Source organism: Aotus nancymaae, unplaced genomic scaffold, assembly GCF_030222135.1.
Source record: "Aotus nancymaae isolate 86718 unplaced genomic scaffold, 86718_ANA_hifiasm-v0.15.2.pri h1tg000033l, whole genome shotgun sequence".
In the NCBI taxonomy this organism is placed as follows: domain Eukaryota; kingdom Metazoa; phylum Chordata; class Mammalia; order Primates; family Aotidae; genus Aotus; species Aotus nancymaae.
The window spans coordinates 11,768,546-11,781,539 of NW_026988447.1; the positions used below are offsets into that span (position 1 = coordinate 11,768,546).

General features: G+C 36.7%; 1 protein-coding gene across 7 annotated transcripts in view; it reads right to left on the bottom strand.

The window, feature by feature from the left end:
- Window positions 1–12,994, bottom strand: part of GUCY1A1 (guanylate cyclase 1 soluble subunit alpha 1) — a 70,711-nt gene that overhangs the window by 15,553 nt on the left and 42,164 nt on the right. For all 7 annotated transcript variants that reach the window (XM_064383795.1, XM_064383792.1, XM_064383793.1 and 4 more), the window contains 4 exons: window positions 11,377–11,435; window positions 8,218–8,927; window positions 5,671–6,156; window positions 1,850–1,993 (listed from right to left, as the gene is read on the bottom strand). In XM_064383795.1, the coding sequence (XP_064239865.1) occupies window positions 1,850–1,993; window positions 5,671–6,156; window positions 8,218–8,927; window positions 11,377–11,435 (1,399 nt within the window). The remainder of the gene's footprint in view (window positions 1–1,849; window positions 1,994–5,670; window positions 6,157–8,217; window positions 8,928–11,376; window positions 11,436–12,994) is intronic.

Consider the following 12,994-nt stretch of genomic DNA (forward strand, 5'->3'; position numbering starts at 1 on the left):
TATAAAAATCTAAAAATACATTTCTACAAATAACAAAAAATCCCATAAATTCTCCCATTCCAAACATACACATCTTAATTATAAAATGCATTTATGTGGAAAGCACTGAAAATATTAATAGTCTAAATATATTTATTATTTACTTTGATGCTACAAGCCCCCTCAAACACCTTAGAAAGAGAAAGAAATACATAGTCCTCCTCTAAAATATGTAATTATAGAAACTAAATCTGAAAAAGTCAGGTGTTGTGATGCTTTTAAAACATAGCTGCAAGTTACTTTATACTCCTTTTATTGATTGATGGGTTCTAAGCCCTCTCTCTTCTGGGAAGACTGATGATTGCTCTGACCAATAGAATACAGTGGAAGTGTCGCTGTGTGTCTTCCAAGAGTAGGTCATGCAGCTTCCACCAGTCTTGTTCAGCGGGATTTGAACCACCTCATAAAAAATACATACTAGTGTACCACATGCAACCCTAACAATCCCAGCTGACCCCAACCTTTCAGCCATCGCCACCAAGGAATCAGACATGTAAGTGAAGCAGCAGTCTTGGAATGAATCCTCCAGCTCCAATCCTTGCAATCCCAACTATTCTAGGCAGCCTCAACCATTTGCATATTCCCAGCTGAGGTCCCATAGACTGAACAGCACAGACGAGGTATTCCTGCTATGCTTTATCCAAATTTTTGATGCGCAGAATCCATGCATAATAAAAGTTTGTGATTTTGTACCACTAAATTTAGAAAAGTATGTTGCACAACAACATATAAATGGGATGACAATAGACTTAGAAAATCCTTATGAAGGCTTAAACATATAGCTTCTATTAAGGTTAAAGAGAGTTAAGGATAAACTTATAGTTTTGTTTTTAAATATCTTCTTTCTTTGCTATATGTTTTATAGCATACCAGATAAGATTTTACAATACTTCAAAGACTTATCTCTGAAGGCAGTCAACTGAGGACTCTCCTATAAAAATTAAGGGGCAGATTCACTGTAAGTGAGACAAGTAAAGGTAATCTGCTTAGGTTCTATCCATTAAACCAATGCCCACCACGTTAACTTTATTTCCTCATGTGTGGTGAGATATTATTCTGGAATCTGGCTCATCTAGAAATTCTGAAATGTCATGTGCCTTGGAAAATGTTGGTGGGTTAGCAGTCAACATCCATTCAAATGTAATATCCTCTCCTCCAGGGTTGGAAAACTAAAACTACATTTTCCAAATGAACTTGCAGCTTCTAAATGCAGTGAGGCTTAGTAAATCAGATGCACAGTTGCATGGGATTTGGCAGGCACAATCTCCACTATAACTCAAGTTGTGGAAGCCTTTGTGTTTTCTATAGCATGCTTAGTTGAGAGTCCATTTTCCCATCACTGATTTTGTAACAGTCCTGATGCAGGATGGCCATCTTGTTGATTATTATAGTAGGTGCGGTTTTGGAGAGGGAGCAGCTTTCGCAACATGGCAGTTTCCTGACTGTAGCTTTGGTGAGATAGTTCTGGAATCAGCTTTCAGATTTTTGAAAACGCAGTTGTTGTGAAGTGTGCTTTTAGGAGCCATTTTATTTTGACAATAGAAATTCCCATACTATGGGAGACATTTTTTGAAAGCTTAGAGAGGACAGGAGAAACCTACTTAAAGATGGTTTCTTCTGTCCTCTCAATGATTCCGTAGGCCATTTAATACCCTATAATAAATTTCTTCCGATGTAAACAAGTTAGAGAAGATTGTGCTCTCTTTATAGATTTTGCTTTCTCTCTCAACTAAACCCCAACTGATACACCATGCTTTTGACAATCAACTAATATGTGTTTGCTTTTGTGACAATGTATCATCTGCCTTACCTTGATAGGTTCTCCATGGGGAGACATAACTTCATCAGAGAGTTCCATCATCTTCAAGGCCATCAGTGCTATCTGAACAGCATGAGTATCACTCTCTTTGTGTAATCCCCCAGCTACACAATAGGCATCGCCAATGGTCTCCACCTAGACACAATGTATTTTCCATACCGTAAATAAATACTCAGGAAGAATCACAGCCTACATCATATAGAAGAAATTAAGTCATATAGCAGAAATCTCATTGCCCAGGCCCTCTGGAGGATCAAGGTTAATGTCAGATACTCCCATAAATGGCTTTCTCTTTCAGAAAATGCACACAATTTAGACCCATTACATTCACTGCACTGAGAGGCAGCACAGTCGGTGAACATAGTAACAGTTGGCTTGTACTCCCAGATTTGCAACTGACTCATCGCATCATTTCACGTCTTTGTTTTTTCACCATGAAAGACAGTTTTTGTAGAAACAAATAATATGCTTCTGAATTATAATAAATTGCTTAAAGATGTTGGGATCATTTACTCATTTTATATCCTCCTCATCATAAAACAGTATTTTGCTTCAAGTCACTACCCAATAAATGTCCTATGAATATAGTAAAACCGTACAATGTAAAACCAAGATATTAATAGTCATAAGAGTAAAGAGAAATGGTTTATCTAAAGGACGCTTGGGGTTCTCATAGCAATTACATGTCTAATGGATACTAATCACAATTGTAGAAATCAAGATGTTGAACCAGCAGGTAAAAACAATGGTGGTGCTTGAAAAACCACTGGATATCAAGCTATGATCTAAAATTGAAGTATTAACCTCATCACCATCATCACTATTGTTGATGTTATGGGCAATTTTTATCTGTCTGTGATGCTGGCTGCAGAAAGCAAATAGTTAATTGAAGTCTACAAACAACTCCGTAATTCTAAGAGCTGCATTTTTCATCTCCTCCAAATATTTATTTTGATGATAAGATCCTATTGTCCTTATCAAAAGCCTCAATTGTGAAAGGATGAGGGTGAGCAATGAAAAAAGAAAGGAGGTGTAAACCTTCAGAAATTCCCCTTATTACGGCTCCAAACTTCTTCTTGACCTTTCTCTTAATCTCTGACTTTATCTTCTTATTCTCCATATTGCTCACTTTGTCCCAGTGTCACTGCCTTCCATTATCCCTTAAGCATATCAAACATGCTCCCACTGGCTATTCCTTTCTTCTGGTGCAATCTCGTCGCAGATAACCACTTGGTTGTCCCTCCTTTTCTTCCGTCCCTGCTAAAACCTCATTTTATTAGAAAAGCCGATTGCTATCACCTTCTAAGAAATAGCAATCGCTCTTTACCCACTGCCTTTCTTCTTCCCCTTAACCTGCTCTATTTTTCTTCCACATTATTATACGGTGAACTTACTCATCTGTTTATTGTCTTTCTTTCCCCCCAATCATATGTAAGCCCTCTGTCTGGTTTATTCACTCCATATTACCTGTGCTCAGTAGTGAATGAACCAAACAGCAATGACACCCATAAGTTTTTTCTCAGCAATGAGTACATAAGAAGTGCTCATTATGATGGCCATCACGGATGCTCAATAAATACACTAATTAGAAGAAATCCTACCCCAACCCCTATCTGATGTTAGGGGCCTGCTGTATCTGCTCTTGCAGCCCCTTGTACATACTGTGTCCCTTCATCCTGTCATATGGAAATCTGGTATTTGTCCTTTCTGCCCTCCTCTCCCTCTCCATATGTGAACTCTTCTCACAGGGATTGTACCCTCTAGCTCTCAAGCCATTGCCCACCCATGCTGGCAAATTCTGGATATCCAGTACATATTTGTTGAAACAATAGGTAAATGAACACAGAGAGAAATAGAAAAATGGCCAAAAAAATAACCCAGGAAGACAGAGAGAAAATAAAATTTTAAAAACCCCTATTTTAATTTAGGACTATATAATTATTTATACATTATATATTTACATATATTATTACTATATTATTTAATAAAATTAAATAAAACCCTAAAATTAAAATAAAGCCCTAATAAATAAAAAATTAAGTAAAACTAAATAAAGTATAATCAAGTCCTGGAATAAATAAGGTTGACTATTCTTTCGAAGCCATTGGCACTACGATTATACATTTTGTGTATCTGAAACCCTTCCATATTTATTTTCAGCTAAGTCCAAGTAATCTCAAGCAATATCAGCAGTGAAGAGAAAGTAGAAATGAGGACTGAAATGGAAGGCAATTTACTATATAGCTACGGATCCAGTTAGATTCATCAGGGAACTCTGTGGCTGTTGTCCTTAACGAGGAACATAGTTTCAATATGCTTGTTAGGATATTTTAAAATTATACCCTATATCATTGATAGAAAAAACCAAAAGTAGAAAAGGACTACTTCTTCTGTTAGCAATTACAGCAGTTTGTAAGGAAGAAAGACTTCCTTCTCACAATTCTGAGAGAGGAGACAGTCTCAAGATAGAAAATGTCTACAAATAAATACAGTGAATTCCACAAGATGCCATGAAACTTAACCTAACTGAAGCCAATTATTTTATCTGTAATTATACACAGACCTCTTTTTTTCCCAAGGGAATCACGGCTCTGTTTGGAATTTCCTGTCAGGAATTTAAAAAAATCAGGTTTTACTTCTAACATCTAGAACAAAACAAGACAAGAGCTTATGTATTATCACGAATAATATTTGTTTCTTCCTCAATAATTTATTTACTTCCTGTTGGGTTCAGCTCTGAAATGTCAGATTCTTATGTGGCAAGTTAAGAAGATGGAAGATTCAAGCCACACAAATGAGAAGTATGCTTTATTCTTAGTCCCAATAGCTAAAAGAAAGCAAAGTCATTTAAATCAGTAAAAACTGTTTTCATTTTAAAGAAGCAGGCAGAACTTGAAATCTCTTCGCTAGCTCTCTTACTAATAGTCTAATAGTAGTTATATTTTTAAAAAAAATAGGTATCAGGGATGGTCACTGCTGTATCGCCAGAGCCTGCGATGATGCCTGACTCATCCTGTATGGCTGATGAATACCACGTATTATCTAACATCAGCTTTATAAAAATCCTGCTCATGAAGATTATGGGATATAATGTGTGTTATTCATGTGTATAAACTCTGTGAATGAACATTATTTTCTCTGTCTTAGAGGTGATGGGAAAGGTTTTTTAACTGTCTCAGTTTACAAAGCAAAGAAGGTGGAGAAGAAGATTTGAAGACAGGTCTTTCTTTTTCAACTGTCTCCACCCTTAGCTAAGCTGCAAAAATGCCTTAAGTAGGTGATTTTGATTTCTGTTAACTGGCCATGAAAAGTATCATATTAACTCTGTACTGAAGTAATCTATTTAAAGGCAATTTTTATAATCCTCATGTGTCTTTACTTTCACAGATACAAAGGATAATATTTCCTGGGATGAGCCATACTTTGAATTACCTCATGCTTAATAATTCAACTCAATTTCCACAGTGAAGTGGCAGGCTCATTGACTATTAAACTTCTCCTATTCACACCTCCTACACCCCATCCTCCATTCCTTGAGCACCCTATCCTCTCTCCATTCTCTGCTCATTTTTTGAGAAGACAGTGTGCCAGTCCTTTCACACAACAATTATCTCTGCTTCTGGGCAGATCCGGAGCTGTTTCTGGCTGGAAAACACCCACATAGTGAATACACCATATCTGCTCCCAGGACTGGGCTTGCAAGACCCTACAGAGATGGCCTTTCCATTGAATTATAATTCAAGTCCTAGGCACAGTACTTGTTCCTCAGTGAGTTTGCCAGTGAAATGATCATTGCCCTGCTTTACCCTTACCTTGTAGACATCCAGCTCTCCACACTGCTGGTCAAAGCGAGTGTAGAGTGCGTTGAGCATGGTGATGACCTGCAGTGGTGAGCACTGGGAGCAGATGGCAGTGAACCCAACGATGTCTGAGAAGAGCATGGTGACATTACTGAACTTCTTGGCTTGCACAACTTGCCCTTGCCATAGCTGCTGAGCAACCTCACAGGGAAATATGGAGCACAAAAGATCTACTGTCTTTTTCTTCTCCTCCTCCAGGGCTTGGTGGGCTTGCTCAAGGGTGGCCTTCAGCTTCCCCAGCCTCTTCTTCAGGCCATCTTGAGCTCGGGCTTGTTCCCCTATCAAGACCACATCCCTCAGTGCATTGTGAATTGGGATGTCCGAGAGGTAGAGCCCTCGTCCTGTAAAATCTTCTAATCTGTCCACGCAGGGTGACCCCAAAAACAAGATTGCACTGGATTCAACAATGTAGATCATTTGGCCTTTGAGGTCCATAACCTATGAAGGAAAGGAGAACCGATTGTGGTTTATTCAAGTTTCCAAAGCCTTTCTGAGAAAAAAGAAGGGGAAGTAGATACAGTGAAAATCCCTTTGCATTTAAACTTTTTTTTCAACCTACTGAAAAGGAACAATTTGCTTTCTTATATTTCCAATTTGCTATGAATTCTAAACTGCATGCAGACATTTGAAGAGTATATTGGAGTATACAGAGAAATCAAGATTTGCAATGAACAATGCAAAACGCTCTTGCTTTCTCACCAAGCAGCATGCTGATGCTTTTGCTAGTAATTTCTTGTTAGTAGTCTCACTTGGTTAATCTCAAGTTCTATTTTTTTGTGTAATATGGTCTTGATGAAAATGGATCCTTCCTTCCTCTCTTGTTCCTTCCCTCCCTCCCGTTTACTTTTTTCTTTGTTCTGTTTTTTTGGTTTCCTCCTCTTTCAGCATGTTTCTCTTCTCTTCACTTCTCCCATTAGTACTTGCTCCATCTGGCGGGTATGGAAGTTAAAGAGCCTCCAAAGGTACGATTTTTATCCTAATTTTTTTTTTTTTTCTGTCATGAGTAGCTCTCCAGAACTACCTTTTGGAAGTCATCATTTTTCTAAAGACTTCAGCTTGAGTTATTGGAATCTTTTAGGAGAGGCCACTTCCCCATTTCAACTGTGCCTTCAGAACCTAAGGAACCCTGCTGTCTGAGACACAAATAAAAGAACAAACCACCCAGTAGAAAGGACTGCACCCAGGGGGATGTGAGAGACATGGGGCTTCAAGCGATCATACTGGACCACAAGAAGGTTTACTTGCATATGTGTGGACAAAGATGTGCATGCATGTTCTTGCAGCAAAAAGCCAAAAGCAACTTAGACACTCTTCAATAGGAAACTAGTTAAATAAAGTAGAGCCTGGGAAGCCGAGGTGGGCAGATCACCTGAGGTCAGGAGTTCAAGACCAGTCTGGCCAATGTGGCAAAACCCCGTCTCTACTAAAAAATACAAAAATTAGCCTGGTGTGGTGGTGCATGCCTATAATCCCAGCTACTCGGGAGGCTGAGGCAGTGAGAATTGCTAGAACCCTGGAGGTGGAGGTTCTAGTGAGCTGAGATCACACCACTGCACTCCAGCCTGGATGACAGGGCAAGACTCTATCTCAAAATAAATAAATAAATAAAATAAAGTAGTGCACAACCATATAATGGTATACCACTAAGACTCCAAAAAAGCTGAATAGACCTATACCTAATGACATGGGAAGATGCACAAAATATATTGTTTCTTGATAAAAGAAGTTGTAAAATAGTATTTTTTGTTTTAAACAAAAATGTATATAATTAGTTTTTCATTTTTTGCTACAATAAATATCTTTTCAATATTACTCATTTTTAAATGATTCATTATTGAATCATTATTGATTCATTATTTTATGATAGAAAAACAATAGATCTGTTTTCATTTTGGGGAACAAATAGTGCTTCTGCTGGTGTTTTATACATGTGTGAAGCCTCTCTCCTAGCTTTGCTTGTATGATCAACTATGAATTAGCAAACTTTCTTTCCTGAGACTAAATAATTACCAAAGTTCTCTACCATGAGATGACGGAATATGTTTTAACCTCTACATTCAGTAACAAACAAATAAATTATTTGTTTTTTTCCTGGCTATTAAATGTTGATTAAAAATCCATTTAGTTGTCTCCTACAAGAAACAAGTAGATTTTTGTTTGTTATAAAATAATACCTCTTATTACTCAAACTAAGTCAAGTATTTGATACTTGCAAATATATTTTATATAAACATTTATCAAATTTCATTATAAAACACTCCATAAAGATATTAAAAGGCAGACTGCATTCAATAAATATTTTTGGAGTAATGAATCAAGTAAGCAAACAAATGCAGAAAGAATTCTGTTTTAAGTTTATTAGTGTTACAATTCTTTTACAGTTGTTTTAAACATGTTTTATGAAAAATTTGAAGTGATGCACATATTTTTACCTTTTTGTTTCTCGCTGTTAAATATAAAATAACTTTCATATTCAAGATAATATTATATTTTCCTTACCCTTGAAGATTTCTTCACAGAGTTGTCCCATCTCCTCACTCGCACAACAAACTGCATATTCAACATAGTCATGATCCCGCTAAACGTCTGGTTGATTTTTGGAGTCAGAATTTCAAAGTATTCTTCAAAATTAGGCTTTCCTTGAAAGTCTCTCCTGTTCATCAGCCTTCTAATGCCATTGCCAAATTGCAGAATTGTCATATCTTTGTCAAACATGAAATGGAATGGAAATGTCTTGCAGAAGAGCGATGTGGGAATCACCAGTGAGGACTGGGGTTTGCTGGGGGACAGGGATGGTTTGGTGCTTTTCACATGAACGTAGTACAACAAATAGGGCTGATTCACAAACTCGCTGCAATCGTTATGGAAGCAGGGAGGCATTAATGACACTTCTACTTCAGTTTCATATAATACGTGAGCAGCTGCCTTTATGACGCCGGGAAGAATCAGGGATGTGGTTCTCTTAGGGAAGAAGTAGTAAACATGTAGAAAATCGTCCTCCTTATCCAGGCACAGAATGGAGGCATCCTCAAGCCTGCCCCTTTTTCCTGCTTCTTGGCAATGGCTGCTCTGTTTCAGAAGGGTACTAAAGCTGTTTAAAAAATCTTTCAGGGTGCCTCCAACCACTCCTAGGATGTTTTCATCTTCCTCGTAACATATTTTAAAGAGCTCTTCACCAAGAGATTCTTTGATGATCTCCACCGGAACTCCTGCAATCACATAATACATGTTCTGCCATATCAAATATGCCACCTTGGTAAAGCTGTGCTGTTATTCCGATTTTCAGCTTGTGTTATTTGCTGATTTAGCTTCTCTTATATCTGATAATAACATTTCCAACCAAAAGGAAACCCCTATATCGAAATTATCTACCTAGGTTAGCTTCTAACATTCTAGTAACTGAAGAAAAATTCTAAATTAAAAAAGAATGACCAGTTGAGTATAATACACAACTTTTTATCTCCCTGAAATCTAACTGTAAAAGAACAATTTGAATTCTAGTATTAAGTACATTTTGGCAAAAGTCCTCCAATTTTCTGTTAACAACAAAAGCAATCCATCCTCATGAAGAGGTTTTTCCCTTCTAAGGGTTTCCAGCAGCGAAAGGGTCGGATACTGGAGTTAATCTAAAATCACTGGTTATGAAACTCAATCTTGTCTAGAAATGATTATAAAGCATTTTTTTCTGAGTAAAATAGAATTCTTGTTGTTTAGTGTTAGCTGAATGAATATCTGATTGGAATATATAATTTACTTTCTATAGCATCTTCATGAGTGGCATAGGTTAGAAATAATCAAGCCTATGCATGTCTGTGTCTTTTTACAATGTTAGGCTTTTATTGGTATTATTTTTTATGATAAAAACTATGAGTTACATCAAGTTTTTAAGGAGGCAATTTTTTTTTTGAGACAAAATCTTGCTGTGCTGCCCAGCTCGGCTCACTGCAACCTCCGCCTCCTGGAGGCAATTCTAATGTCTCAGCCTCCAGAGTAGCTGGGACTACAGGTGCACATGACCATGCCCAGCTATTTTATATATATATACACACACATATATATATGTGTATATATGTATATACACACATATATATGTGTATATATGTATATATACACATATATATGTGTGTATATATGTATATATACACATATATATGTGTATATATGTATATATACACATATATATATGTGTGTATATATATATAAAATAGCTATGTGTGTGTGTGTGTGTGTGTGTATATATGTATGTATATATACATTCATACTAGAGACAAGTTTTCCTCATGTTGGCCAGGCTGGTCTTGAACTCCTGACTTCAGGTGATCTGCACTCCTCAGCCTCCTAAAGTGCTGGGATTACAGGCGTGAACCACCGCATTTTGCCAAGAGGCAATTTTTGTGGTACCTTTTGTTTACTCGCTTCTTAGAGCTACAGGCACACAGGCTCAAGTCACCCCACAAGTCAGTTAATATTGTAAACTCACATAATAGTATGCTTAATTAATACAGAAAATAGAAATGTTATAGATTAAATATTTTATAACAAAGTAACATTTAACATCAAAAGGAAAAAGAGATAGGAGAAAGAATTAACAAACTGGGGTTGGTATGATGAGGAAGACAAAAGGAGCCTTGGTTTGGGCTGGGCCATCTGTTGGTCTTACAAGGAAGACTCTTCAAGGTGGCAGATGTCAAGTTTTTATCACGAGTGAATGTAAGAAGGTGTCAGTTAGGATGGCTGTCCTGAGTGGTTGAAGGTTTAATTTTTTATAGTTACAGAGTTCTCTGGTGAGAATTGATAGTGGAAAAGTGTGTTTGTATTTTTATCTGGTTATATATAGTTTTTATTTTTTTTAATTTATTAAATAAAACATGTTATTTTTATTGGCAAAATGCCCTACGAAATACAAAATAGTCTTTTTTAAAGATGGACTTAGTTATGTCAAGGGTGCTCTGTATGATCTTCCCTGTCTATAATCTCCTTTATTCTTTACACTCTGAGTATCACATTTTTCTTATCTGTAATGTGGGATACAGAATAGTGCCCCCTTCATAGCACCATTGTAATGTGTGGGGCTTATGTTCAGAATAGGGTCTTGCTCCTAGAAGGGCCCCAATACACGTTAGCCATTATTATTAAGGGTCTCAATACACGTTAGCCATTATTATTATCATCATCAATATCTTATACTTGTAGAAAGATGCAACCTCTTGGTTCATGTATTAAAACTTTGGAAAGGACAGCAAGACAAAGTCACACTTCAGTTTTTTCTCTCTAATTATTAATGTGAAAACACTGTTAACGTATTTTCCATGATTGCTCCTAATTTTTAAAAGCATTCTTTATTATTTTGTTGACTAGAACTTTTCATGCATAAATGAGGAACACATAGTTAGGTTTAAGATCAAAGCTTGTGAACGTCTGTGAGTCGGCTTCCTATCCAGCTTTATCTACTTCTCAGCAAGTAAACATAAACAGAGAAAATGCTTTAGGTCAAACAAAAACATGCAGTATGAAGAAGAGTTACTCTTCACATTCACAGAATACATAATATTGAATGCTTCATACCGGGAGTCACCAACAAATAAATATGAATAGTTTTGCAGAAAGTGTTTTACAGGTATATGGTCTACTTTCTAATTATCAAAACAATTCTATTACCTGCTGCAACTGCTTGTTCTGCAATTACTTTTTCAAAGTCTTCTCTTTCCAAATATTTCCTGGAAATATTTCAATATTTTAAGTTATAAACTCATAAATACATGCTAAAAGTTCAGATTGTAGTATACAGAAATAATGATAGAAAACAGTTTACCTTTCCTGTAGAAGCAAATCTTAACTATCAGGTTTACGGGAAAGGAGCAATGACTTGTACCATCCAGAAGAATGTTGGGAAACCCCAAAATATACATGACATAGAATGTTTTGTTATTCTTCCTATGGAATCTTTACCTTTTAAGTGAGCTTTACATAGAATAACACAGACAGTCTCAGACCTAGGACTTTTTTAATTTTAAATTTTTATTTTTTACCTTATCTAGGTGCAAAAGCTATTAAGTATTCAGTAGAAACTGTACTTCAAAGTTTGCATTTTGATTTTGCTCCCATGCTACAGGTGTGGAGTACAATGCACTCGTGTGATGCTGGACAGTGGCAATGTGCCACAGCTCTCATGTGGCCATGAAATTGTGAGGGTAAACAACCAGTACTCTCCAGTGCACTGTGTGGACAGATGATTTTGCCTAAACGTAGGCTATTTCAAATTGCTGAGCACGTGTAAGGTAGGCAAGGCTAAGCTATTGAGTAGGTTAAGCGTGTTAAGTGCATTTCAACTCAGGGTGTTTTCAAGTTATAACAGGTTTATCTGGTCATAACCCCATTGTAAGTCAAGGAGCCTCTGTACTAAAGAGAACCTTCCCTGGCTAGCAACCTCAAATGTGAAGTGGCCAAGAAGAGGATGGTAATTCTGATAACCAAGAAAAACCTACATACGGATAGATTTCACTTTTAAGTAATATTATGCATCTTCCTAAAGCAAATACATAGAATCTTTTGCTTCTTAGTCTAAGGCTCTATTTATCTCCCAGACATCATTATATTAAACTTTTATCCTTGATTTTATATAAAAATTAGTAATGAAAGAAACCTATTCTTCATTCAATTACTGCACTGGTTTTTACAGCATAGAAATTGAGAATATAATAGCATACTTTTTTACTGATATGAGGTTTTTGCAGTTTTAACTGCACAACTTGTGGATTCACAACTTGCCTAATTGTTAGTGATGATTTCTGATAGTGATGAGTGATATGACAAAATTTGCCACGTGAGCGAAGCTTAGTTAGTCCAAATAGCACATAGTGCAATTCAAACTACAATTCCTATTCTCATCTCTAAAAAATACAAGTGGGTGTAAGCATTGCACATGCACCAGCTAACACATGTGTACCTCAAACAAATCACGCACACACACACACACACACACACACACACACACCCCAGCATGAGTTCATACACATAACGATGTGATCAAAAGATCCCAGAAACAGAAACTAGGCAAGAACTTTGTGGGCAACCACTCCTGAGAGATATCATAGTTGTATTAAAATTCATTTACTGAAACAAAAAAGATGAAGGGGGCGGCTCTAGTCCTTCATTCAAGGGCAGCTTATTGGTTGATATACTGGATTTTTGTTTCTCAATTCATTTAAAAGAATAAGCAGCACAAAAAGGGGTTAAGGTGTGTCCAGCAGCTGGCAAACTGACAGCAATAAAATTG